At 47.4% G+C, this 27413-nt stretch overlaps 1 protein-coding gene across 3 annotated transcripts in view; it reads right to left on the bottom strand.

Annotated features, from left to right (window-relative positions):
* The window catches only part of CHERP (calcium homeostasis endoplasmic reticulum protein), a 142394-nt gene that overhangs the window by 80597 nt on the left and 34384 nt on the right, over positions 1 to 27413 (bottom strand). For all 3 annotated transcript variants that reach the window (XM_063914510.1, XM_063914508.1, XM_063914509.1), the window contains exons 8-10: positions 8737 to 8953; positions 8410 to 8588; positions 7703 to 8135 (exon numbers count right to left, since the gene is read on the bottom strand). In XM_063914510.1, coding sequence (XP_063770580.1) covers positions 7703 to 8135; positions 8410 to 8588; positions 8737 to 8953 — 829 coding nt within the window. The remainder of the gene's footprint in view (positions 1 to 7702; positions 8136 to 8409; positions 8589 to 8736; positions 8954 to 27413) is intronic.

Genomic DNA, 27413 nt, shown 5'->3' with positions numbered 1-27413 from the left:
GATGCCAGTGTGCAGATATCCCTCTGTGCATCACGCATATAAAGAAATGCATCCTTTATTTGTTCTAACGACAGTAAAATATTGTCCCTGTCCAGGGTATCAATATTTTCAATCAGGGACTCTGACCAAACTACCCCAGCACTGCACATCCAGGCAGTCGCTATAGCTGGTCGTAGTATAACACCTGCATGTGTGTATATACTTTTTTGGATATTTTCCATCCTCCTATCTGATGGATCTTTAAGTGCGGCCGTCTCAGGAGAGGGTAACGCCACTTGTTTAGATAAGCGTGTTAGCGCCTTGTCCACCCTAGGAGGTGTTTCCCAGCGCTCCCTAACCTCTGGCGGGAAAGGGTATAATGCCAATAATTTCTTTGAAATTATCAGCTTTTTATCAGGGGCAACCCACGCTTCATCACACACGTCATTTAATTCTTCTGATTCAGGAAAAACTATAGGTAGTTTTTTCACACCCCACATAATACCCTGTTTAGTGGTACCTGTAGTATCAGCTAAATGTAACGCCTCCTTCATTGCCAAAATCATATAACGTGTGGCCCTACTGGAAAATACGGTTGATTCGTCACCGTCACCACTGGAATCAGTGCCTGTGTCTGGGTCGACCGACTGAGGCAAAGGGCGTTTCACAGCCCCTGACGGTGTTTGAGGCGCCTGGACAGGCACTAATTGATTGTCCGGCCGCCTCATGTCGTCAAACGACTGCTTAAGCGAGTTGACGCTATCCCGTAATTCCACAAATAAAGGCATCCATTCTGGTGTCGACCCCCTAGGAGGTGACATCCCCATATTTGGCAATTGCTCCGCCTCCACACCAATATCGTCCTCATACATGTCGACACACACGTACCGACACACAGCAGACACACAGGGAATGCTCTACACGAAGACAGGACCCACTAGCCCTTTGGGGAGACAGAGGGAGAGTCTGCCAGCACACACCAAAAAAGCGCTATATATGACAGGGATAGCCTTATAATAAGTGCTCCCTTATAGCTGCTTTATATATATCAAAATATTGCCATTAAATTTGCCCCCCCTCTCTGTTTTACCCTGTTTCTGTAGTGCAGTGCAGGGGAGAGACCTGGGAGCCGTCCTGACCAGCGGAGCTGTGAGAGGAAATGGCGCCGTGTGCTGAGGAGATAGGCCCCGCCCCTTTTCCGGCGGGCTCGTCTCCCGCTATTTTGTGAATCCAGGCAGGGGTTAAATATCTCCATATAGCCTCTGGGGGCTATATGTGAGGTATTTTTAGCCTTTTAATAGGTTTTCATTTGCCTCCCAGGGCGCCCCCCCCCAGCGCCCTGCACCCTCAGTGACTGCGTGTGAAGTGTGCTGAGAGGAAAATGGCGCACAGCTGCAGTGCTGTGCGCTACCTTTAGAAGACTGCAGGAGTCTTCAGCCGCCGATTCTGGACCTCTTCTTACTTCAGCATCTGCAAGGGGGCCGGCGGCGCGGCTCCGGTGACCATCCAGGCTGTACCTGTGATCGTCCCTCTGGAGCTGATGTCCAGTAGCCAAGAAGCCAATCCATCCTGCACGCAGGTGAGTTCACTTCTTCTCCCCTCTGTCCCTCGTTGCAGTGATCCTGTTGCCAGCAGGAATCACTGTAAAATAAAAAACCTAAGCTAAACTTTCTCTAAGCAGCTCTTTATGAGAGCCACCTAGAATTGCACCCTTCTCGGCCGGGCACAAAAATCTAACTGGAGTCTGGAGGAGGGTCATAGGGGGAGGAGCCAGTGCACACCACCTGATCTGGAAAAGCTTTACTTTTTGTGCCCTGTCTCCTGCGGAGCCGCTATTCCCCATGGTCCTTTCAGGAACCCCAGCATCCACTAGGACGATAGAGAAAATAAGGAAGGATTTAGAATCCCGGGTAAGACTCTTACCAGCCACACCAATCACACCGTACAACACGTGATACTATATCCAGTTTGACAGTATGAAAACAACTGAGCCTCTCAACAGATGGCTCAACAATAACCCTTTAGTTAACAATAACTATTTACAAGTATTGCAGACAATCCGCACTTGGGATGGGCGCCCAGCATCCACTACGGACTACGAGAAATAGAATTACCGGTGAGTAAATTCTTATTTTCTCTAACGTCCTAGTGGATGCTGGGAACTCCGTAAGGACCATGGGGATTATACCAAAGCTCCCAAACGGGCGGGAGAGTGCGGATGACTCTGTAGCACCGAATGAGAGAACTCCAGGTCCTCCTCAGCCAGGGTATCAAATTTGTAGAATTTTGCAAACGTGTTTGCCCCTGACCAAGTAGCTGCTCGGCAAAGTTGTAAAGCCGAGACCCCTCGGGCAGCCGCCCAAGATGAGCCCACCTTCCTTGTGGAATGGGCATTTACAGATTTTGGCTGTGGTATGCCTGCCACAGAATGTGCAAGCTGAATTGTACTACAAATCCAGCGAGCAATAGACTGCTTAGAAGCAGGAGCACCCAGCTTGTTGGGTGCATACAGGATAAACAGCGAGTCAGAGTTTCTGACTCCAGCCGTCCTGGAAACATATATTTTCAGGGCCCTGACAACGTCTAGCAACTTGGAGTCCTCCAATTCACTAGTAGCCGCCGGCACCACAATAGGCTGGTTCAGGTGAAACGCTGACACCACCTTAGGAAGAAATTGGGGACGAGTCCTCAATTCTGCCCTATCCATATGGAAAATCAGATAAGGGCTTTTACATGATAAAGCCGCCAATTCTGACACTCGCCTGGCTGAAGCCAAGGCCAATAACATGACCACTTTCCACGTGAGATATTTTAGATCCACGGTTTTTAGTGGCTCAAACCAATGTGATTTTAAGAAAACTCAACACCACGTTGAGATCCCAAGGTGCCACAGGGGGCACAAACGGGGGCTGAATATGCAGCACTCCTTTCACAATGCCTGAACTTCAGGTACTGAAGCTAATTCTTTTTGAAAGAAAATCGACAGAGCCGAGATCTGTACTTTAATGGAGCCTAGACTTAGGCCCATATTTACTCCTGCTTGCAGGAAATGTAGAAATCGACCTAGTGGAAATTCCTCTGTTGGGGCCATTTTGGCCTCGCACCATGCAACATATTTCCGCCACATGCGGTGATAATGCTTTGCCGTAACATCTTTCCTGGCTTTAATAAGCGCAGGAATTACTTCTTCCGGAATACCCTTTTCCTTCAGGATCCGGCGCTCAATCGCCATGCCGTCAAACGCAGCCGCGGTAAGTCTTGGAACAGACAGGGCCCCTGCTGAAGCAGGTCCTGTCTGAGCGGCAGAGGCCATGGGTCCTCTGATATCATTTCCTGAAGTTCCGGGTACCAAGCCCTTCTTGGCCAATCCGGAACCACGAGTATCGTTCTTACTCCTCGCCATCTTATTATTCTCAGTACCTTTGGTATGAGAGGCAGAGTAGGGAACACATAAACCGACTGGTACACCCACGGTGTCACTAGAGCGTCCACAGCTATCGCCTGAGGGTCCCTTGACCTGGCGCAATATCTCTTTAGCTTTTTGTTGAGGCGGGACGCCATCATGTCCACCTGTGGCCTTTCCCAACGGTTTACCAACAGCAGGAAGACTTCTGGATGAAGTCCCCACTCTCCCGGGTGTAGGTCGTGTCTGCTGAGGAAGTCTGCTTCCCAGTTGTCCACTCCCGGAATGAACACTGCTGACAGTGCTAGTACGTGATTTTCCGCCCATCGGAGAATCCTTGTGGCTTCTGCCATTGCCATCCTGCTTCTTGTGCCGCCCTGTCGGGTCACATGGGCGACTGCCGTGATGTTGTCTGACTGTATCAGTACCGGCTGGTTTTGAAGCAGGGGTCTTGCCTGACTTAGGGCATTGTAAATGGCCCTCAGTTCCAGAATTTATATGTAGGGAAGTCTCCTGACTTGACCATAGGCCCTGGAAGTTTCTTCCCTGTGTGACTGCTCCCCAGCCTTGAAGGCTGGCATCCGTGGTCACCAGGACCCAGTCCTGTATGCCGAAACTGCGGCCCTCTAGAAGATGAGCACCCTGCATCCACCACAGTAGAGACACCCTGGTCCTTGGAGACAGGGTTATCATTTGATGCATTTGAAGATGCGATACCGACCACTTATCTAAGAGGTCTCACTGGAAGGTCCTCGCATGGAACCTGCCGAATGGAATTGCTTCGTATGAAGCCACCATTTTTCTCAGGACTCGTGTGCAACGATGCACCGATACCCTTTTGGTTTTAGGAGGTCTCTGACTAGAGATGACAGCTCCTTGGCTTTCTCCTGCGGGAGAAACACTTTTTTCTGTTCTGTGTCCAAAATCATCCCCAGGAACAGTAAGCGAGTGGAAGGAACCAGCTGTGACTTTGGAATGTTCAGAATCCAGCCATGCTGTTGTAGCACCTCCTGAGATAGTGCCACTCCGACCAGTAACTGCTCCCTGGACCTTGCCTTTATAAGGAGATCATCCAAGTATGGGATAAATAAAAACTCCCTTTTTTTTTTTTTTTTTTTTTTTTTTGAAGAAGGAGTATCATCATTTCTGCCATTACCTTGGTAAACACCCTCGGTGCCGTGGACAGTCCAAACGGTAGTGTCTGGAATTGGTAATGGCAATCCTGTACCACAATCTGAGGTACTCCTGGTGAGGAAGGTAAATAGGGACATGCAGGTAAGCATCCTTGATGTCCAGGGATACCATGTAATCCCCCTCGTCCAGGCTTGCAATAACCGCCCTGAGCGATTCCATCTTGAACTTTGTTATGTAAGTGTTCAAGGATTTCCATTTTAAAATGGGTCTCACCGAACCGGCTGGTTTCGGTACCACAAACAGTGTGGAATAGTAACCCCGTCCTTGTTGAAGTAGGGGCACCTTGACTATCACCTGCTGGGAATACAGCTTGTGAATTGCCTCTAGCACAGCCTCCCTGCCTGAGGGAGTTGTCGGCAAGGCAGATTTGAGGAAACGGCGGGGGGGGAGACGCCTCGACTTCCAGCTTGTACCCCTGAGATACTACTTGAAGGATCCAGGGATCCACCTGTGAGCGAGCCCACTGATCGCTGAAATTTTTGAGGCGGCCCCCCACCGTACCTGGCTACGCCTGTGGAGCCCCCGCGTCATGCGGTGGACTCAGAGGAAGCAGGGGAAGAATTTTGATTCTGGGAACTGGCTGCTGGTGCAGCTTTTTTCCTCTTCCCTCGTTTGACCCGCCTGCTTTTTTGAAGCCGAAAGGACTGTACCTGATAATACAGTGCGTTTCTTAGGCTGTGAGGAAACCTGAGGTAAAATATTTTCATCCCAGCTGTTGCTGTGGATACGAGGTCCCAGAGACCATCCCCAACCAATTCCTCACCCTTATAAGGCTCTATGTGCCTTTTAAAGTCAGCATCACCTGTCCAGTGTCGGGTCTCCAATACCCTCCTGACAGAATGGACATTGCAATAATTCAGGATGCCAGCCGGCAAAATATTCCTCTGTGCATCCCTCATATATAAGACGACGTCTTATGTTCGCAAAATAGTATCCCTGTTTGAAAGGGGTACAGACCACGCTGCAGCAGTCTGCAGGTCTCAGTCTAGTACCTGAGTGTGTAATTACAGACTTCAGGATAGCCTCCTGCTATTTATCAGCAGGTACCTTCAAAGTGGCCGTATCCTAAGACGGCAGTGCCACCTTGACAAACGTGTGAGCGCCTTATCCACCCTAGGGGATATCTCCCAGCGTAACTTATCCTCTGGCGGGAAAGGGTACGCCATCAGTAACTTGTTAGAAATTACCAGTTTCTTATCGGGGAAACCCACGCTTTTTCACACTTCATTCACTCATTTGATGGGGGAACAAAACACTGCCTGCTTTTTCTCCCCACACATAAAACCCTTTGTTTTTAGTGGTACTTGGGTTAATGTCAGAAATGTGTAACACATTTTATATTGCCGGGATCATGTAACGGATGTTCCTAGTGGATTGTGTATATGTCTCAACCTCGTCGACACTGGAGTCAGACTCCGTGTCGACATCTGTGTCTGCCATCTGAGGGAGTGTTGATGGCCTTTGAGACGTCTGGGCAGGCGCGGGCTGAGAAGCCGGCTGTCCCATAGCTGTTACGTCATCCAGCCTTTTATGTAAGGAGTTGACACTGTCGGTTAATACCTTCCACCTATCCATCCACTCTGGTGTCGGCCCACAGGGGCGACATCTCATTTATCGGCATCTGCTCCGCCTCCACATAAGTCTCCTCATCAAACATGTCGACACAGCCGTACCGACACACCGCACACACACAAGGAATGCTCCAATGAGGACAGGACCCACAAAAGCCCTTTGGGGGGACAGAGTGAGAGTATGCCAGCACACACCAGAGCGCTATATAATGCAGGGACTAACTGAGTTATGTCCCCTATAGCTTCCCTTTATATAATTCATACTGCGCCTAAATTTAGTGCCCCCCCTCTCTGTTTTAACCCTGTTCTGTAGTGTAGACTGCAGGGGAGAGCCAGGGAGCTTCCCTCCAACGGAGCTGTGAGGGAAAAATGGCGCCAGTGTGCTGAGGAGATAGGCTCCGCCCCTTTTTTGCGGCCTTTTCTCCCGCATTTTTATGGAATCTGGCAGGGGTTAATATACATCCATATAGCCCTGGGGGTTATATGTGATGTATTTTTGCCAACCAAGGTGTTTTTATTGCTGCTCAGGGCGCCCCCCCCAGCGCCCTGCACCCTCAGTGACCGGAGTGTGTGGTGTGCATGAGGAGCAATGGCGCACAGCTGCAGTGCTGTGCGCTACCTTGGTGAAGACTGATGTCTTCTGCCGCCGTTTTTCCGGACCTCTTCTTGCTTCTGGCTCTGTAAGGGGGACGGTGGCGCGGCTCCGGGACCGAACACCAAGGACTGGGCCTGCGGTCGATCCCTCTGGAGCTAATGGTGTCCAGTAGCCTAAGAAGCCCAATCCGGCTGCAAGCAGGCGAGTTCGCTTCTTCTCCCCTTAGTCCCTCGCTGCAGTGAGCCTGTTGCCAGCAGGTCTCACTGAAAATAAAAAACCTAAATCTATACTTTCTTTCTAAGGGCTCAGGAGAGCCCCTAGTGTGCATCCAACCTCGGCCGGGCACAAGATCTAACTGAGGCTTGGAGGAGGGTCATAGTGGGAGGAGCCAGTGCACACCAGGAAGTCATAAATCTTTCTAGAGTGCCCAGCCTCCTTCGGAGCCCGCTATTCCCCATCCACTAGGACGTTAGAGAAATTGGGCATAGATGGAAATGTAGTCGTAAGACAGCTATCAGCCCTTATGTGTTCATATTCTGATCCCTTGAACAGGAGAATATGGTCTGATTTGTGCACAAGGTTGTTGCTAAATGGTCATTCGTCAACTTTAGAATAGTTGTCACATTGGATAAAGAACATTAGTTCATTTTGTAAATAAAATCAATCTATCTTTATTGTTTGCTTAAACACTCTAGCTGAAGACTTTACAATAAGCAGTAAAAGTTAGACACTCCCTGAAAGAGAGTGTACCTAGAAAATGACTAAAGTTAGGATAAGTGTTATACTTACAAAACAGACCATTTATTATTATTGTGGATATATTTTTCAACTAAGTAGTCCACAAATGCAGACATCCTTTAAATGTGTCAAGGAAGGAAGTAAAAAAAGAAAACTTAAATAAAAATTTCAATTGGGTGAGTGGTTATCTATTAATATAGTATAGTTTCAGATACTGGTTACCTGAAGTAAAGTCTCCTTGTGGATAGTCAAAACGATGAGGGAAGGGTGGTCTCTCAAAAGGATGACGAGGGGGGAAATCCTCCTGCATAAATCGTGGTGGAAATCGGTTAAAGTTATGAGGGTGAGGTGGTTGATTGAACTGTGGTGGATGCTGCTGGTGAGGAGGGAATGGCCCGAGAAAGTGTGGTGGGCGCTGCATGCGAAAATGTGGGTCTCTTTGAGCTCCGCCACCCCATGGTGGCTGATCATGCTGGTTGCTCCAAGGTGCATCAAACTGATTATTCCATGGAGGTTCTCTCTGGCTGTTCCATGCTGGTTCAGGTTCATTGTTCCAGTTTGGGTCACGCTCACTCCACATACCTTCATGGCTATTGTTCCATGGAGGGCAGTGAGGAGGTGCCGGGTGATGAGGAAAAGGGGGCTGCTCGCATGGCTATGGAGATGTAAAAAACATAAGGAATTAAAAATTTTCCTCAGAGACAAGGTGCATCTAGAACAATGATACTACTATAGCAAGACAGGGGTTAATCTTAAACACAAAAAGTAGGCAAAAATATTGCAATATGCGTCTTTTATAAATATCAGCCACAACTAACTACTGCTTCCTGAATTTTAACAAATGCTATTGTCACGAAAAACCTAAGACAAAAAGTGTATTTGCTACTATCATTTAATTTAATGAGATTGCTTTGTCATAATATATGTACCTGCTGCTGGCCCCAGGGAGCTATAGGCTGCGGCTGGTCAAACCATGGTGGTTTATTTGGAGGGATCTGTTCATGAGGAGCTGGACCTCTGGTTCCTGCAACACCTGGATCTGGCACACTAACAGGAGGGGGCTCAAATTCTGATGGAGCAGGGATAGCAAGTGGCGGTTTCACATCCTCTATAAAGAAAAGGGAGAAGCCATATAAATGAACCATATAAGTAGAAGTATGGTCGGTATAACAACCTTTTGTATTAAAGGAGGTAAAATATAAAACAGTGAAGAAGAAGGAGAAAAAAAAAAAAAAAAGTAATAGACAAGCAGCTACCTGGTGGGGGTATTGGAGCTGGTGCAGGTGCAGGGGCAGGAGCTGGTGCAGGTGGTTCGGGAATTGGCTCCATCACTGGGATCTGGATTTGCTGCTGTTGCTGTAGTTTTAAACCAGCCACAAACTCCTCATGCTGTGTTTTCAGGGACTGGATCTGCTGCTGGAATGCCATGAGGATTGGCTGCACCACAGTGGAGTACTCACTCAGTAAAGCAGCCTGTGTTGAGACCCAATGAAACAGGTAATGAGAAGTCAGATCACTAGACTATTCATTGTTACTCCTACAACTAACAGCTTTCCCCAATTTTCATAGGATGAGGTACTGAAATGTTACAGAATGGACAGGTGATCGCTAGACTTCTTATGTCAGGCTAAAAGAGGATTTTGGTACTTACCAATAAATCCCTTTTTCGGAAGCCAAAGGGGACACAGGCACAAGTTCAAGACTGTGGGGTAATAATGGTGGCTTACAGGGAACTGGCACTTTAAATAAACTAAGAAGCGAAACAGGCTCCTCCCCCTTTATCCCCCATCATCCCTCAGTTATGAATTAGCCGAGAGGAGACGGGAACAAGAGAACAGAACTAAACGAGGGAAGAGAGCATATAACAATTAAACACAACAGAACAACAATGAAGGCAAGAGAACAGTGACGGGCGGGCGGCCAGTGTGCCTTATGGCTTCTGAAAAAGGGATTTATGGGTAAGTACAAAAATCCTCCTTTTTCTTTCTGTCAGCCACTAGGGGACACTGGCACAACTTCAAGACTGTGGGGACGTCCCAAAGTTTCCCCCATGGGCGGGAGATCACTGAGGAACTTGCAAACAAGACAGCCAAAACGTGAAGATGAAGCCGCAAAAGTATCAAACTTGTAGAATTTGACAAACGTATGAATACTGGACCAAGTGGCTGCTCTACAGAGTTGAGACGTGGTAGCCCCTCCACTAGCAGCCCAGGAAGGCCCAACTGAGCGTGTAGAGTGTGCAGCAATGGGTAATGGAAGCCACCTAGATTGGTGTAGATAGGCTTGACAAATAGTCAACCGAATCCAGCAGGCCAAGGTCTGCTTAGTAACAGGCCACCCTCGACGCGGGAGATCATAAACCACAAATAAAGCATCAGTCTTTTGTAATGGTGCGGTTCATTTCATGTAGAAGTTCAACGTTCTCACTACATCCAGAGAAGGTGCCCCAGAGTCTTCCTTCAAGGACGGTACCACAATCGGCTGATTGAAATGAAAAGCTGACACGACCTGAGAAGAAAAGAAGCATGTGTTCTCAACTCAGCTCTATCAGGATGAAAAATCAAGTAGGGAGGCTTACAAGACAAGACACTTAATTCAGACACTCCGGGCTGAAGCTAAGTCTAGGAGAAAAACAAACAGTCTTCCAAGTTAGATAATTAAGATCTGCTTCTTCCAAGGGTTCAAAACATGGTGACTGTAGATAATCCAGCACCACATTCAAGTACCAAGGAGCTGTAGGGAGAACAAACGGAGGCTCTACCCGAATGACCCCTTGTAGGAAAGTTTGCAAATCCAGTAGGAGCGCCAGGCATTTCTGAAAGAAAATCGATAAGGCAGATACCTGGACTTTCAGGGATCCTAGACGAAGTCCGGAATCTAAACATGCCTGGAGAAAAAGCAAGAACTGTGAGAGACGAAAAGCATCCGAGTGAAACCCTTTTCGTCACACCAAGAGATATAAGATCGCCAGATGCGATGGTAATGGGCTGCCAAAACAGGTTTTCGTGCACGGAACAGTGGGAATCACACATTCCGGAATCCCTTTGTGTTTTAAGATGTCTGCCTCAAGAGCCATCCCGTTAAACATAGTCGTGGTAAATCTGGATGCACGAAGGGCCCTTGTTGGAGTAGATCTGTACGCAGAGGTAGAGGCCAAGGATCGCCCGCGAGCAGAAAGTGCACGTCTGAAAACCCAGCTCTCCAAGGCCAATCTGGTGTCACCATGATGGACTCCAATTTGATTCTCTTGAGAATTCGAGACAATAGAGGGAACAGATGAAACATGTATACTAGGCCGTACAGCCAAGGAACGGCTAGAGCGTCTACAGCTTCCGGCCGAGGATCCAGTGTTCTAGAGCTGTATCGAGGAAGCTGATGATTGAGACGGGACGCCATGAGATCCACCTCTGGACACCGCCAGCGCTGTGTCAGAGCGTCGAACACCTCTGGGTGAAATGTCCACTCTCCCGGATGTAGATCCTGACAGCTGAGGTAGTCTGCATCCCAATTGTCTACTCCTGGAATGAATACTGCTGAGAGGACTACAGCGTTGCGTTCTGCCCACTGGAGAATTCATGTCACCTCTCGCATCGCTTAGCGACAGAGTTCCTCCCTGCTTGTTTACATACGCTACAGCAGTCACGTTGTCTGATTGAACCTTTACAGCTTTGGAACAAAGGACTTGGGCAGCTTGTGCCAGCACATAGATTACTCTCAGTTCCAACACATTTATTGGCAACAGTGATTCCTGTGGAGACCAATGACCTTGATGCTGGAAGTCCAACACAACCGCGCCCCATACCCTGAGGCGGCATCAGTCGTTAGGAGCGTCCAGTCCCGTACACCAAACTACCTGCCCGCAGTGAGATTTTGCAGTTGGATCTGCGCTACAACAGTGCAATCCTGATTACATGATATGGAGTCCTCCTGGGAAGACAAATCCTCTGCAGCATATGAAACATGTCCCTAGACATGTTGTCACACACACCAAACACCCCACAAACACACAGGGTATTCACTAGACAGAGTTTCCCCCCCAAGAATGGCAGAGAGATACAGAGATTGGAGCCAACCCACATGCAGCGCTACTAGCGATACAGGGAGACCCCAACCTGCGCTGACTGTGTCCCTTAATAGGTAACACAGCCTACAACACAGCCCCCCCCCTTCTACAACCCCCTGGTACCGTACAGATAGATGGAGTTGCACTGGGAGGGACCTGGACATCCACTAGTAGTGATTGCAGGCAAGAAAAATGGCGCTGACCGCTGCTGGGTCCGCTCTGAGAAGCTCCGCCCCTTCAATGGCGCTGTCTTCTTGCTCTTGAATATTATACTGGCCTGAGGAATTTTCATCTGGCTGAGATCAGTGGACCCCGACAGGCTGGAAATGGTCAGTGTAGGGTTCCTTGCTGGCTCAGGGCGCCGCACCGCAGTACCGCTGAGCCATCCGGGAGCGCGGTTAATGCCGCACTCCCACCCTTAAGCCGCCCTCTCCAGACTGACCCCTCGCTTTTAAGGGGGGGCAGTGACTAACTCGCCACACTTCAGCTCAGTGAGGGGGTGGCGGCTGGCTGCCGGGGTGAACGTTCCCCTGTGGCGGGGCACGATCTGCCCCCTCTGGAGCTCAATGTCCAGTCAGCGGAGGCAGTGGCTCAAGACACCGCAGGGCGGACACTGCCCCCCCCTCTCAGTCCCTCGATGCAGGGAGGCTGCTGCCAGCAGCCTCCCTGTAAAAAAAAACCTAAAAAAAAAAAACCTTTAAAGAAGCTCTGTAGAGCTCCCCTAGCTGTGACCGGCTCCTCCGGGCACATTTTCTAAACTGAGTCTGGTAGGAGGGGCATAGAGGGAGGAGCCAGCCCACACTATTAAACTCTTAGAGTGCCAATGGCTCCTGGCGGACCTGTCTATAACCCCATGGTACTAATATGGACCCCAGCATCCTCTAGGGCGTAAGAGAAACTTTGAAATCTAACTTGTACCCTTGGGAGATGATATTGCGAATCCACGCATTGTCTGATACCTTGAACCAGGCATCCTGAAAGTTTTGAAGCCACGCTCCCACCGTACTTGAGCCCCGGTGGGAGGGGAGACCGTCATGCCACGGCCTTTTCTGCAGGCTTGGGTCTTTCAACAAAGTTGCTCCCGACCCAGGTAATGCGGTCTTCTTGGACAACCTCGATAGAGAGGTGACTTCTCCCATTTATCAGTCATAGTCGATGGAAACGGATAAAATACTTAGGAATCTTTTGGGCATCTGAAACCACTTGTCTAGGATTTTTCAAGCCTCCGTCAGCTGATCATCCAGTTTCTTTGAAAACAGATTAAGTGACCGTTGAACGCAGTTTTCTTCCAAATAACGCCGTGTATGGCGAATCCGGTGTCGTCTCAGAAAAGTTAAAAACTTGTCTAATAGCCAAAATTTAAGAGGTTCAACCCCTTGAGAAGGTTCCAGTGTAACTTCATCGTCTGCGTCAGTAATTTCAACCAACTCATGATCGTTCTCTTCGGCTTCATCCTGAGAGAGAAGCTCTTCCCCGGATTCATCGGACTGAAGAATTAATGGTACTGGGCGTTTCTTATACTTCGAAACTGTCTGCGGTTGTCCAAGTGTTTTGTGAGACCTTCTACAGACTTGGCTAGCCCAGCCACCCAGGGTGGTTCCGTAGCAAAAGAGGGTACCTCATCCTGAGGCATATCCCTAACCGTCTCATAAGTCTTCCGTAAAGCAGCCACTTCCCTCAGTATATCATTGTGAAATGGTTCCTGTGAGCGCTACCGACCAGGGGGGAAAATTAGCTTCTTAGGACGGATTAACTAATACAGTCTCTGAGCACATGCTTTGCATAGGGAGGAGTCATCTGTGTGAGCTTTTTTGTTACACTTCACAAAGACAATTTTTGCGACACCTAGTTCACTGGTTCCTTGCCAGCCATTGTGACTGACAGCTTAGAGACGCATACAATTTACACCAGCACTCTCTTTTTTTTAACATAATTTTTTTATTGAAGCAATACATGTTATACATACATAGATGTTCAGTGTGTTTCAAATCTTTGATATAAGGGTATTATAAGAAAACAGAGCAAGAAGAATACATTTGAGTCCTTAGTCAAGAGATAAATCTGTTATAAGCAATCAACAGCATCACAATGGTATGTAACAAGACCTCTGAAGATCATCTATCTTACTGATCTGAAATCCAACTCAGTCGACTGACCCATATTTGTACTTTCGAATATAATAAAAGAAGGAAATTACAATAAGAAAAAAATAAAGCAAATATACACACACATGTATATACACGTATGTGCAATACCCGTGCCGTACCCGATTTCCCCCCCAACCCGCCCACAGCACCCTGTTCGTCAATTAACTTTTAAAGTACAATCGGCGGATCCCCCGCAGCCATTCTAGTGAGAAACCATTCTGTGTTGGACAACAAGTCGTGGAGCTGTTTCCTAACCGCTGTTGACAGGGTCGTTATGTAACTCTCCCAAACCTCAAAGAAATTGTGTATCTTGGTGTCTTTTTCTAGCAGGACACTTATCCACTCCATCCTAAAGAGGTAGAATAATTTGGCTTTAAATAATGATAGAGTTGGTGGATCCTTCGCTATCCACACCTGCAGGATGGCTTTTCTAGCCGCCAAACTAACTGCCAGCAACAGTTTTTTACTGCCCAACGAGAGGCGCTGATTCGGTGGTATAATACCAAAGAGCGCCCACTCCGGAGACAACCTCCAATAATTTACCAGATTGGCCGTCAAGTAATTTCGTATCTGAATCCAAAATTGTCTGATTAAGGGACATGTCCACAGACAGTGAAACATATCTGCCTGAGGAGTGCCACATTTCCAACAAGTATGTGTGTCAGCAAGTCCTATCAAGTGTCGTCTATGGGGCGATAGATAAGTCCTATGCAAAATATTGAGAGACATTTCTTTATATCTAGAAGAGGGGAAAAAATTTGCAGGTTTTAACACGTGCCGCCAGTAGGTCAGTGATTTCAACGGTCGGAAGACATTCTCTCCAGACATAACCTCTCCCGGACCCCTCGAGTAGTCCAGGACGTTCCGAAAGTACCCATACGCATTCGAGATTGCTTTCTTAACCCTAGGGGTTTGTTTCAACATTCTATCCATCGGATTATCCCAATCCCCAGGTGAAAAACATCTGATAGTGGATGAAATATAGTTTTTTAAGCCAGAAGAAAGGCTACAGGAAAGGCCCTCAGAGTTGGGTATTTAGTAGTGGCCTCCTGGAACGTGAGCGGCCTCGACCCCCGCATGTCCACTAAATCACCGATCCTGGACCCCCTTCCCCAGCCTCCATATAGTAAACGGGTAATGTGCCTGACCCTCTTGGAAGTCAGGATTAACCACTAACGGAAGGTGTAATGATTTGTGGGCATTTAGATTTAGTTTATGTCGCATTTCCTTCCATAGTTTTTTTACGTTCCACAGTAAGGGGTTTCCCCTCAGCTCCTCGGACACCTCCTGATCATGCAGATGTAGAAATGTAATGAGATCCCCCTCCTGTATAAATTCTCTATCTATGTCTGTATTTGTGTATGTGTTATCGTTTTGCATCCAGTCATGTAGGTAACGCAGTTGGGCCGCCTGGGAGTACCATAAGATATTAGGGAAGTTAATTCCCCCATTCCCTACAGTCTGCTGTAGTTTGATTAGCGCTATACGCGGTCTCCCTCCCTGCCAGATAAATCTCCTAAAGAGAAAATTGAGACGTTGAACGTCTTTAGGTAGAAGTGAGTGTGGCATGGCTTGAATGAAATACATCAGACGGGGGAATGATATCATCTTGATCAAGCTAGCTCTCCCCAAGTATGATAAAGGCATAGCTTTCCAAGTCTCAAGTTCTGTTTCAATTGTTCGAATGGCCGAGGTAAAATTTAGGGCTATAGTCGCTCAGGCTCTCTCGATATTCGAATCCCTAAATATGTTATGTGATCCGAACTCCATTGTAATGGTAGATTCATCGCCCCCTGCCTCAAAAATGAACCATTCCCCAATCTGAGTGCCACCGATTTTGCCCAGTTAACGTTAAAGCCTGAAACTTGACCATAAGCCTGTAGTAGATTAAATGTGTGTGTCAATGAAGCCTCCGGATCAGAGATATATAGCAGAAGATCATCGGCAAAAGCAGTAAGTTTTAGATTTCTGCGACCAATCTGGATTCCTTGAAACGGATTATCATTTAACAACAAGCGATGTAAGGGATCTATGGCCAGGTTAAACAGCAGGGGAGATAAGGGGCAACCCTGCCGCGTGCCACGATGCATGACCACCGGGTTGCTCATATAGCCATTAAGCAAAAGGGAAGTCGAGGGAGAGTCGTATAGGTATCGAATAGTTTCAATGAAGTCTTGATGGAACAGTCTACGTTCCAGGACCTTAAATAGATGGGGCCAGAGTACTGTGTCGAAGGCCTTGGTGGTGTCTAAACTGAGGAGTATATTTCTGGATTGGGGCGATTGAGCAGAAGCTACAACTGCCGCGATCGCCGCCCTAATTCCTTTAACCGAATGAGTATTGCGAACAAAGCCAAGTTGGTGGTTAGTTAAAGTGTGGGGGAGAATAACTTGCAGCCGGTCTGCTAGAATCTTAGTAAATAGTTTTAGGTCGGTGTTTAGCAACGTAATAGGCCTATAAGAGGTCACCAATTGTGGGTCATGCGCAGGTTTAGGGATTAAAATAGTATGTGCTGTCGTGAAATGGTGAAAGGGGGAACGATGCTGTAAAAGGCTATTGAACACTTCCAGCAGAGTCGGAACCACATGGGGCTGGAGGATTTTGTAAAATTCATTAGAGAGGCCGTCAGGGCCTGGAGATTTGTGTAACTTGAGTTTGGACATTGCCGAGATCAATTCTTCTTCTGTAATAGCTCTCACTAGTAGATCCGACTGTGCGGTCGTGATTGGCGGTAATAGTGTGTCTGGTAGGAGTGTGGTGTGGGTGGATTCGTTGAAGGGGAGATCAGAGTATAGGTCCGCAAAGTAAGATTCAAAATGATCTAATATGTCTGGGGAATTGGTAAGGAGTTGTCCCGAGGCGCGATGTCTAACAGCTGTTATGAATTTGCGTGTCGTTTTTTTCCTAGCCATGGTTGCCAGTAGTCTACCGGATTTATTACCCCATCTGTAGTATTTGTGGGAAGAGAATACCACATCACGTTTTGCTTGCGCTAGTAAGTGATCGTTTAAGAGCTGTTTAGCCTGTAAATAAAGCCGCAAGGACTCATCAGTCTGTAGGGTAAGATGGCGTTGCATTGCATCAGTCAATTCTGAGTGTAAGGTGGTATAAATCGCTAAGTTTTTCTTTTTCAATCTATGAACATACTCAATAATTTGACCCCTTAAGACTGCTTTTGCCGCCCCCCAAAGAATGTTTGGGTGGTCCCAGTGCTCTAAATTATCGTCTAAATAATTGGCCCAACTTGTTATCAGAAATTTTCTAAAATCATCACAGTTATAGAGATAGCTTGGAAATCTCCAAATCCTAGAACCCCCTGACTGAAGAGTTCTTTGCAGCGTCAATGTCACAGGAGCATGGTCTGATATCAGGATGTTGTGTATATCAGCTTTCATGACTCGCGTCACTAGGGAATCTGCAACCAATATGGAGTCAATTCTGGACCAGGAGCTATGAACCCCGGAAAAGAAAGTAAATGATCTGTCAGAGGGATTGAGGAGACGCCAAATATCAGTAAGTTGAAGGGAGGTTTTCAGTGTTTGGAGATGTGTCCAAGAAGGTGAACCGGCAGTACGCGGGATAGGGCGTTTGTCAATAGTGGGATCGTCAACTGTGTTCCAGTCACCTGCCAGGATAAGCTGAGAATTATCTCGCTGAAGCAGTTGAGAGCTAATTTCTTGGAAGAAAGCAGCTGTCTCGCCATTCGGTGCATATATGTTAACCAGTGTGTATTTGTTACCCCAAATTTCTATGTCCAAAATTAAATAACATCCCCCCGGGTCAGCTACAGAGTTTAAAACAGTATAGTGTAGGTGTTTGCTAAATAGAATCGCCACCCCCCTAGTCTTCCTCGTGTTATCTGCAGAAACAGAGCTATCCAACCACGGTGCCCGAAGAGCAGAGGAGGCGCCCACCATCCAGTGGGTTTCTTGGAGAAATATAATTTGAGGTCTAAACCGCTTCAGGTGTGTGACAACCCGCTTACGTTTTATCGGGGAGTTAAGGCCACCCACGTTCCAGGATAACTGTTTAAAACAGGAATCTGCGTTAGAGGCCCCTATCCTAGGATCCGTCATTGACCATCAACCCACTCCCACCCTAGGGTGACTCTCCAACGGGAATATCATGTCACGTCGCCGTCCCCCTCCTTCCCAGCGAGCGGAGAGGAACGAACGAGACCACACAATGTCATTGAGCCTAGGAGCAGATCAGGCGAGGAAGGCACGGCACGGGCAGAACAACAAAAAATAAAATAAAAAATAAAATAAAAAAAAACACATTGCTTCACATAACATTTTCCATTTTTTCCAAACCAAACTAAAAACCACGCGAGTGCCAAACCCTCCAGTAGCACTGGCGAGAGGCCTATCAGAAATATATATAACATTAGAATGTAAGCTGAGTAGCATGTAAAGAGACCCAATGTCTCTCTCAAATAGAGTCTATACCGACTCTGACACAAAGCACTTAACCACATAATGTTTAGAAACCTATCAGAAGTAAATGCAACATTAAAATTCAAGCTAAGTAGCATGTGAAGAGACCAAGTGTCTCTCTCGTGTGAAAATTAGACCGACTCAGGCATAGAGTATATAACATCAATATGTCTAGTATTAGTGTGGTGGATTCCCAGGGTTCAGCATGTGTGTAACATGGGATTGTGCGGTGGCGGGATCAACAAATATCAATGTGCGATCGTTGTCATGAATGCGTAGTTTAGCGGGATACATTAGTGCGAATCTAGTATTGCTCTCATGGAGTATTTTGCAAACATCCGAGAACTCCCTTCTCTTCTGCGCAACAGAGGCCGAGAAATCTTGAAAAATCAAAATACGTTTTCCCTGCACTACCAATTGCGGGAGTTTACGATAAGAGCGTAATACATGTTCCTTCATACGAAAGTCCATGAATTTCGCAATGACTGGCCTCGGTTTTATTTCAGCATCAGGTCGAGCAGGACCAATTCTATGCACCCTTTCAATGTGTAATAAGAATGGGGCATCAGTAATTCCCAAAGCCTGGAATAAATCAGTTGTTACAAAATCTGACAATTGTCTGTCCTTAACTGCTTCGGGGATGCCCACAAAGCGTAGATTCAATCTTCTATCTCTGTTTTCAAGCTCATCTATTTTTGCCTGTAAAGTTTTAATAGAGGAATCTTGAGTGTCAGTGGAGCGCTGTAATGTGTGTATCTGGTCCTCCCCATCGCTAACACGCTGCTCTAATGAGGTGATCCGTGAGGTGTTGTGGTCAATTTTCGCAAGTGTCGAATCAAGTAGTGTTTGTATCTGTTCAAGCCTCTTGTCAATTAGGGGGATATTCTCCAGTTTCTTGTCAATTTGGGGCCGGGAGAGCTCTTGGGCCATATGCATTAAAGAGGGTTGATTAGGGAGCGTCTCCACCTCCTGAGCTTGGTCACGGGAGTTCCCTGCCTCTTGGGGCGAGGTGGGGTTAAGTTTCCCCGCCGTGTTCTTGGTCTTACTCATTCTTGTAGCAATTGAGGACTGGGAGGATCTAACCGCTGGAGTTTTATGGACGTATTTGTCCATCCCCCGGTCCGTAGACCACTAACTGCAATAAGCTGGGGACTCTTATACCAACACACTGCAGTATATGACAATAAAACACCTCACGTAGGGGCCTGAGTCAGAAGATACGTCAGAGCTACTCAGCCAGGAAACAAAAATAAAATTTAAGTAGACATTAACTCATACATTTTACAGATAAAGGTGGTGCAAGGGCATTGCACCCTGAAATCTCCTGGTTGGAGCCTAAATCAAGGCCAAATCACTGAGGGACAAATATTAGGAGAGATACCATAAATTGCCCCAGTGAAAAGGCTGTAGGAAAGGTAACAGTGGATCAGTATAACTAATTAACTTTTAAAACTAGGTAGCCACCAGATGGCGATGTACCCTCAGAAATATCTGCGCAGAGATTTCAACACACACTTGTATCAGTGTCGCATGCAGCAGCTGCCAACAATATTAATAATTATTGTATTAGAGGTGGGCAGATAGGGAACAGTGGATTAGTGTAGCCAAGTGTGTTGCGAGAATCAAGTAGCCACCCGATGGCGGTGTAACCTCACAAACTTATTGCACAGAAATCTCAGCAGACTCACATTTCATTGTCACATAAGGCAGTTACCAGCATCACTGTTAAGTGTAGAAATAAAGGTAAGCAGAAGGGGACAGAAGAAAAGTACATCAATAAAAGTGTAGGGAAGAGACCAGCAAGATGCAAAAGGGGGAGTATGAAAGAGGTCCGGGCTCCCACACCCCAACCCCAAGGGGGTTTAAGTAGGAAGGGGAGAGCGAGCACTATACCAGGGAGTTGTATAAGGTCTGTGTGTACAGCTGTAGTTTTTGGTAACAGGACCACGCAGCCAGCTCTGTTAGCAGCTATGTAGAGGTGGTTTCCAGCCTCTTGTTTCCCCCTGTCTCCACTTGAGCTGGCACAGGGCTCGTCCCGACCCTCACCACCGCTGTAATGTAAAGGGACAAGGCAGTCCCGACGTCCAGTCTTCGGCACCAGGATCAGAGGCTCGGGTGTTGAGGGCAGTAGCGCCCACCCCCCAGACACCCTGCAGCAGGCTTTGAGAGGCGCCTCACCGGAATCTCCGTCTTCACTCCGCCGGCGCCCGTCACTGTAGCCGATCACCCAGGCCCTCCTCCGGCCACCGCAGCACACACTATTCAGCAGGGGGGCGGCAGACCAGCTTCTTCCGTCTCAGGGGCCGTCGCCGCCACAGCGTCCCACCGCCAACAGCCCGTTGTCGTCCTGCTCGTCCGTCATGTCTCCAGACACCGCCGCACAGCCCCGCGAGGAGAAGCGGGGGGTGACGCGGGTGGGTGTCGGGTCTGGCTCGCCGTATCAGAGGTCTCAGTCTTCGCTGTGCTTTGCCTTAGCCAGCATCCAGGGGCAGCCGAGCAATCGGAAGCGGGAGCCGCCGGGCCACCAGGATCCCACGGAGTCTCCTTGCCACCAACAGGCTGCAGGTACTGGGGTGTCTCTACTTAAGCGGCAAAAGACGGGTTCTGCAGGTCTTCCAATCTTCGCGCCGGGACCCACGCCGGCGGTCATGCAGGCCTTCTTCTTGAGGGCCAAACTTCGGGGGCACTTGAATACGCTCCTACCCCTGCAAGGTATCATTAGATTCCCTATGCTATAGGGATTGATATAAGCTGTTTCTCAGGCGAGAAAAGGGTAATTAGCAGGGGATGTCAGTGGATTTTCCACCTGCAAGTCGGAGCTTAGCTAAAAAGCAGCCATGCTGGATGGCCCGCCCACCGGAAGTCTTACACCAGCACTCTCAATAATATAGACAGAGAGAAGAGAGGGCTATCAGAAGGATAGAGGGAGGTATAATATTTGAAATACTCTCCTATTCTAATTCCCTCAGCCTCCAGCATGTATTCTCTGTGCAGGCTTTCTGGTACTGGGCAGTCTGAAGTAATGCCCCCGTCTCTGTGGAGCAAGAATAAAGAGGATTTTGGTACTTACCGATAAATCCATTTCTCTGAATCCTCTAGGGGACACTGGAGTTCCATTTTAGACATTAGGGGTGTGAAGCTGTGAACCGGAGGTGTGGCACAATCTAAACAATTTGCATTGACTGCACAGCCGGCTCCTCCCCCTTCACGCCCCTCATGCCTCAGTTTTGGAAATTGTACCGAGAGATGAGGACACGTATGAGAGCCTATGGCGAAGGAACCGAACCGTGCAACATGTCAACAGCAACCAAGAACATCCTAACAGACAACCAACGTTGTTTGTACGAACTGTATAAGCAAGAACTATTTACACCGCAGGACTGACAGCACAGAGGTGGGCGTCCAGTGTCCCCTAGAGGATTCAGAGAAATGGATTTATCGGTAAGTACCAAAATCCTCTTTTCTCTTTCATCCACTAGGGGACACTGGAGTTCCATTTTAGACATTAGGGGACGTCCCAAAGTTATCTCCCAGGGAGGGAGTGCTGTCTGTTGCCTGCAGAACCAACCGTCCAAAGTTAGCCTCTTCAGACGCAAAGGTATCGAACTTATAAAATTTAGCGAACGTGTGGGCTGAGGACCACGTCGCCGCTCTGCAAAGTTGGGCAGTGGAGACTCCTCTAGCAGCTGCCCAGGAGGCACCCACTGATCTAGTGGTATGCGCACTTGTCCGTAAAGGAACCTGTTTACCACTGGAAATATACGCTTGCCTAATAGCCAATCTAATCCATCTAGACAGGGACTGCTTAGATGCCGGCCAACCCTTTCTTGGCCCATCATAAAGTACGAATAGATGATCTGACTTCCGAAAGGACGATGTAACCTGTACGTATGCCTTTAAAGCTCGTACGACATCCAATGAAACATCCCCTTCTGCTATACTCTGGAAAGATGGAACCACAATGGGTTGGTTTACATGAAAACCCGATACAACCTTAGGAAGAAATTCTGCTCTTGTACGGAGTTCTGCTCTATCCTCATGAAAAATCAAAAAGGGACTTTTACATGACAAGGCTCCCAACTCCGAGACCCGTCTAGCCGATGCTAATGCTAGCAACAACGTTACCTTCCAAGAAAGATATTTTAAATCTGTTCGTAGTAACGGTTCAAACAAAGGTGATCTTAAAAAATCTAACACCAAATTCAGGTCCCAAGGTGCCGTGGGGTTACGAAAAGGGGGTTGTATCCGTAGTACCCCTTGCAAAAAAGTCTGAACCTCTGGTAAAGCTGCCAACCGTTGTTGAAAAAGAATGGAAAGGGCCGACACCTGAACCTTCAGAGATCCCAATCGCAGGCCTAATGACAGGCCTGCTTGAAGGAACAATAAAAGTCTAGATAAGTGAAAGGATTTTGAATCCCATCCACGTTCCTGACACCAGTCAATATATTTCTTCCAAATTCTGTAATAATGCCCCGCAGTAACCGGCTTTCTCGCCGCAATCATCGTAGGAATAGCCAATCTTGGTATACCTCTGTTTCTTAAGATCCGGGTTTCAACAGCCACGCCGTCAAACGCAGCCTGTTCAGATCTGGGTGAAGAAACGGTCCTTGAGATAATAGGTCCTCTCTTTGAGGTAACCTCCACGGGTCTCCTGACAGTAATCCCTGCAGATCCGAGTACCAACTCCTGCGTGGCCAATCTGGTGCTATTAGAATCGCCCACACTCGTTCTCGTTTTAACCGTTTCAGTATCCTTGGTATGAGAGGAAAAGGTGGAAATATGTACACCCTTTCGTAATCCCAAGGAAGCGTCAACGCATCTACTCCTTCTGCTGCCGTATCCCTTGTCCTGGATACATATCTGGGCAGCTGATGATTTTGTCTCGATGCCATGAGGTCTATTTGTGGAAGACCCCCATCTCCTCACCACCATCTTGAAAATCCGCGGATGAAGACACCACTCTCCCGGATGCATGTCCTGTCGACTGAGATAGTCTGCTTCCCAGTTCTCTACTCCTGGAATGAATATTGCCGAGAGTATGATGTTTCGCTTTTCCGCCCACAACAGGATTTTTGTTGATTCCTTCAACGCCATCCTGCTCTTTGTTCCCCCTTGACGGTTTATGTAAGCCGTCGTCGTGACATTGTCCGACTGTATCCGTACATACTTCTCTATGACCAGATTCTCGGCCAACAGAAGTGTGTTGTAAACCGCTCTTAGTTCGAGAATATTTATGGGTAATCTGCTCTCTTGAGGCGTCCACCTTCCTTGAAATTGATGGTCCTCCAGGACGGCTCCCCAACCTCTGAGACTGGCGTCTGTTGTCAGAATTCTCCAGTCCCAAATGCCGAATCTCTTCCCTGTTGCTAGATTCTTGTGTATCAACCACCATGCTAGGGAGACACGTACCTGTGGTTGAAGTTTGATTCTCCGATGAAGTAGCCAGTGTGAACCTGCTCCTTGAGCAATGAGATTCATTTGAAAGGGTCGGGAGTGAAGTCTTCCGTACTGGATAGCTTCGAACGACGCTACCATCTTTCCTAGAAGTTGTACACAGAGATGCAGGGACACCGTCTGTGCCTCTAGAACCCGAGTTACCAACTTTCTTATGTCCTGAATCTTGGATTCTGGCAGAAAAATCTTCAATTTCACTGTGTCCAGTATAAGACCTAGGAACTGAATTCGTTGTGATGGAATGAGGTTGGATTTCTTGAAGTTCACAATCCAACCGTGTTGAATCAGAAATTGGTGAGATGTGTGAGCATCTTGTATCAGCTTCTCCTGAGAAGAGGCTTTGATTAGGAGATCGTCTAGATAAGGTACTATAGTGACCCCCCTTATTCTCAATTCTGCCACCATGACCGCCATGATCTTCGTGAAGATCCTTGGGGCTGAAGATAGACCGAACGGTAGAGCTCTGAATTGATAATGATCTTTCACCAGTGCGAACCGTAAGTACGCTTGATGAGGAGACCAAATTGGTATATGTAGGTACGCATCCTTTATGTCCATGGATATCATGAACTCCTTGTGTTCTAGACCTGCTATGACCGACTGTATTGATTCCATCTTGAATTTGTAAGTTCTTATAAATTGGTTTAAAACTTTTAAATTTAGAATCGGTCTGACTGTTCCGTCTGGTTTTGGCACGACAAAAAGACTGGAATAAAACCCTGTTCCTCTCTGAGGGGTAGGAACTGGCACAATAACCTCCGACTGCAGCAATTTCTGAATTGCGGAAAGTAACGCTTTTGACTTCTGAGGACACCGAGGTAAGCCTGTCGTAAAAAATTGACTGTGAGGTCTTTCCTGAAAATCCATCTTGTACCCCTGAGAGATTATGCTGTTTATCCAGTTCTCTGGGAAGGTGTTGGCCCATGTGTCCTGAAACCTCTCCAGTCGTGCGCCCACCAGGGGAGACCCCAGGTGAGCTGGGAGACCGTCATGCCACTGTCTTTTCAGCAGGTTTATCCTGCTTCTTGTACGTTGCCTGTGACCGACCTCTACTTCTGCCCCCACGTGTCTGTCCACCAAAACCTCTTCCTCGGCCTCGAAAGGACTGAGATCTGAAGGAATTAAACGTTGGTCCCGAATAACCCCTCTTAACCTGTGGAGTGGTTCTTGTATAAGGCGTGGGCAGGAATGTGGACTTCCCAGCAGTAGCTTGGGAAATCCACTTATCCAATTCTGGCCCGAAAAGCGTGTCCCCCGCAAAGGGAATAGCTTCCACTGCCTTCTTAGTGTCAGAATCTCCCTGCCATTCTCTAAGCCATAATATTCTCCTTGCTGAAATGGCCGATGCGGATATGCGTGAAGCAATCCTACTGGTATCCTTAGATGCTTGACATAAATAGGATGCTGATTCTCGGATGTGTTCCGCCAGATGAGTAATCTCTTCCAAGCTATTTTCCTCTTCTATAGCTTGTATAATACGACTAGCCAATGCTCCCATGGCCTTGTTGACCCAAGCACAGATAAGGGTAGGTCTCTGTGCTGCACCTGCTGCTACAAAAATCGACTTTAAAGCTGTGTCAACCTTACGATCTGAAACATCCTTTAAAGTCGTTACATTGGGTATCGGCAAGATTGTCTTCTTTGATAATCTACCTAGTGAAGCATCCACTACTGGTGGGTTTTCCCATCTATCCATCACTCCCTTAGGTAATGGATACGTTATCTGAAACCGTTTTGGGAATTGGAAGCGTTTATCAGGTTGTTTCCAGGCCTCCTCCATTTGATTCTGGAGAGATTTAGGAATGGGAAACACTGCTGAACATGGTTTCTGGGCTTCAAATAAATCGAATTCCTCAGGTTCCTTAACCTCCTCACTCTTAAATTCCAGGATTTCCTTAACTGCTTCAATTAAGGAATCAATACCTGAGATCGCTGAATCCTCTTCTGTGGCATCAGCATCCGGGTTAGGTTCAATTAACTCACCTTCCTCTGCATCCATAAGGAGGCCATCATCGTCATCCATTACCTGAACCACAGGAAGGGGTCTTTCAACTGCCTTGCGCACATTTGTATCTGTTTGTGCGGGCGGCGTTAATCTAATGAGGAACTCTTCCATTGTCTTTGAGAATCCCGCAGCCCACTCTGATTGTTGTTTGCGTGATTCCGCCATCTCCTTGGATATTCTGTCCGTAAGAACATCCTCCCATGACCGTGATTGAGCACTGCTACCCGGCTGTGCGCTCTTGTCTCTGCAGGATTCGCACACCCCTGTACTGTCAATCCTCGTGCTTTTCTTATTACATTTCGTACACACGTAATATGACTTAGATGTCTTGGTTGCTGCCTTAGACATGATGAGCCTTTTAGTTGACAGATTAAACAAAACTTTCACCCTTTACTTAGGAAAAGAAAGTTTGTAGTATATGATGGGAGTGAAGTGTTTAGAACCGGCTGTATGTCTAATATATGTAAATGAAAAAATTTACTTTTCAAATAAAAAAAAAAAAAATTTTTTTTTTTTTTTAAATAAAATATAAAAATTACTGATAAATTTAGTTAAACACCAGCCGGTTAGCAGCCCTCACAGCCCCAGCTGTCAATCAGCTATGGTGATGGGGTTGTCCACGTACTCCCCTTATTTTCCTCAGGATCTTTGAACAGAAGTCCCTTGAAAATATAAATAAAATAATTAATACTTTTTCTTCAGGAGATCCTCATTTTAACTTATATAATTTTTCACCAGCAGGGGGAGTCTTATATACTTTTTGTAACCCTACCCTCATCTATACGTGGGGGAGGGATTACAGTTTTCCTCAGGATGGCGCCTAAATGTAAAAAGAAAATGGCCGCCACTGCTTTATATAGTAAGGATCATTACTTTAGATCCACAACTGCCCAGGGCTCCTAAAGGGTAAGGGAGCGTGTATACGTTTAGCGTTTGGACGTGGAGAGGAAAGCGCGGCCCCTGGACTGGAGTTTAATATATATAATTTCCCCTTCCTTACAGGCAGCGCGGAGGTTACTGCATAACCCTCCTGTCTGATCTACACACGCGCCGCACCGGGAGCTCTATTTCCCCGCGCGGCGCGTGTTTACCCGCTGGCGGCTTCTGACTAGAAGTAACTGCGCGCAGCCCAGCGGCGCCCGACGTCGTCATGGAGACCGGCTCTCCCTGCTCGGGGCTAACCGCTGGGCGCGCGATAATGTGATTGGAGAACGGAGAATCACTCCGGTTTTATGAGGGAGGGGAAGGGGAATCATTAGCTGCGGCTCTAAGATGCAGGGGCTTTTTATGCTAGGGCCCATATTTTTCTACCAGTACTCACTCAGTGATGGTTTAGAGGATCTCCTGAGGAGAGATGCCGATCCCTTCAGAAGGGATCTTTGTCTCTCTTATATCCTCAGGCCTTTTGTACCCCTTTTGTTAGGTTGACGCAGCCTGGCAGTATTTTTGTCAGGAGCTATCTCCTTTGTGTGCTTACACCTCGAGCACAATTTCAAAAACTGAGGCATGAGGGGCGTGAAGGGGGAGGAGCCGGCTGTGCAGTCAATGCAAATTGTTTAGATTGTGCCACACCTCCGGTTCACAGCTTCACACCCCTAATGTCTAAAATGGAACTCCAGTGTCCCCTAGTGGATGAAAGAGAAAACATGGTTTTCAATTACAGTACTGCCTAGCTGAGAAGACCTGGAGTGATTGACTGACAGAAAGCCCGCCAACTCCGCATCTCCCCACTTTACTGGCATCCATCTCAAATGGTCCTACGAAGCGCCATTTTGAATGGTAATAAACTAAATGAAAGCGCCTGTCTAATGCATTGTGAAGCTGTGCT

Source organism: Pseudophryne corroboree, chromosome 1 (genome assembly GCF_028390025.1).
Source record: "Pseudophryne corroboree isolate aPseCor3 chromosome 1, aPseCor3.hap2, whole genome shotgun sequence".
Lineage (NCBI taxonomy): Eukaryota > Metazoa > Chordata > Amphibia > Anura > Myobatrachidae > Pseudophryne > Pseudophryne corroboree.
The sequence above is the reverse complement of the archived record's forward strand: the minus strand, read 5'-3'. Positions and strand labels throughout refer to the sequence as shown.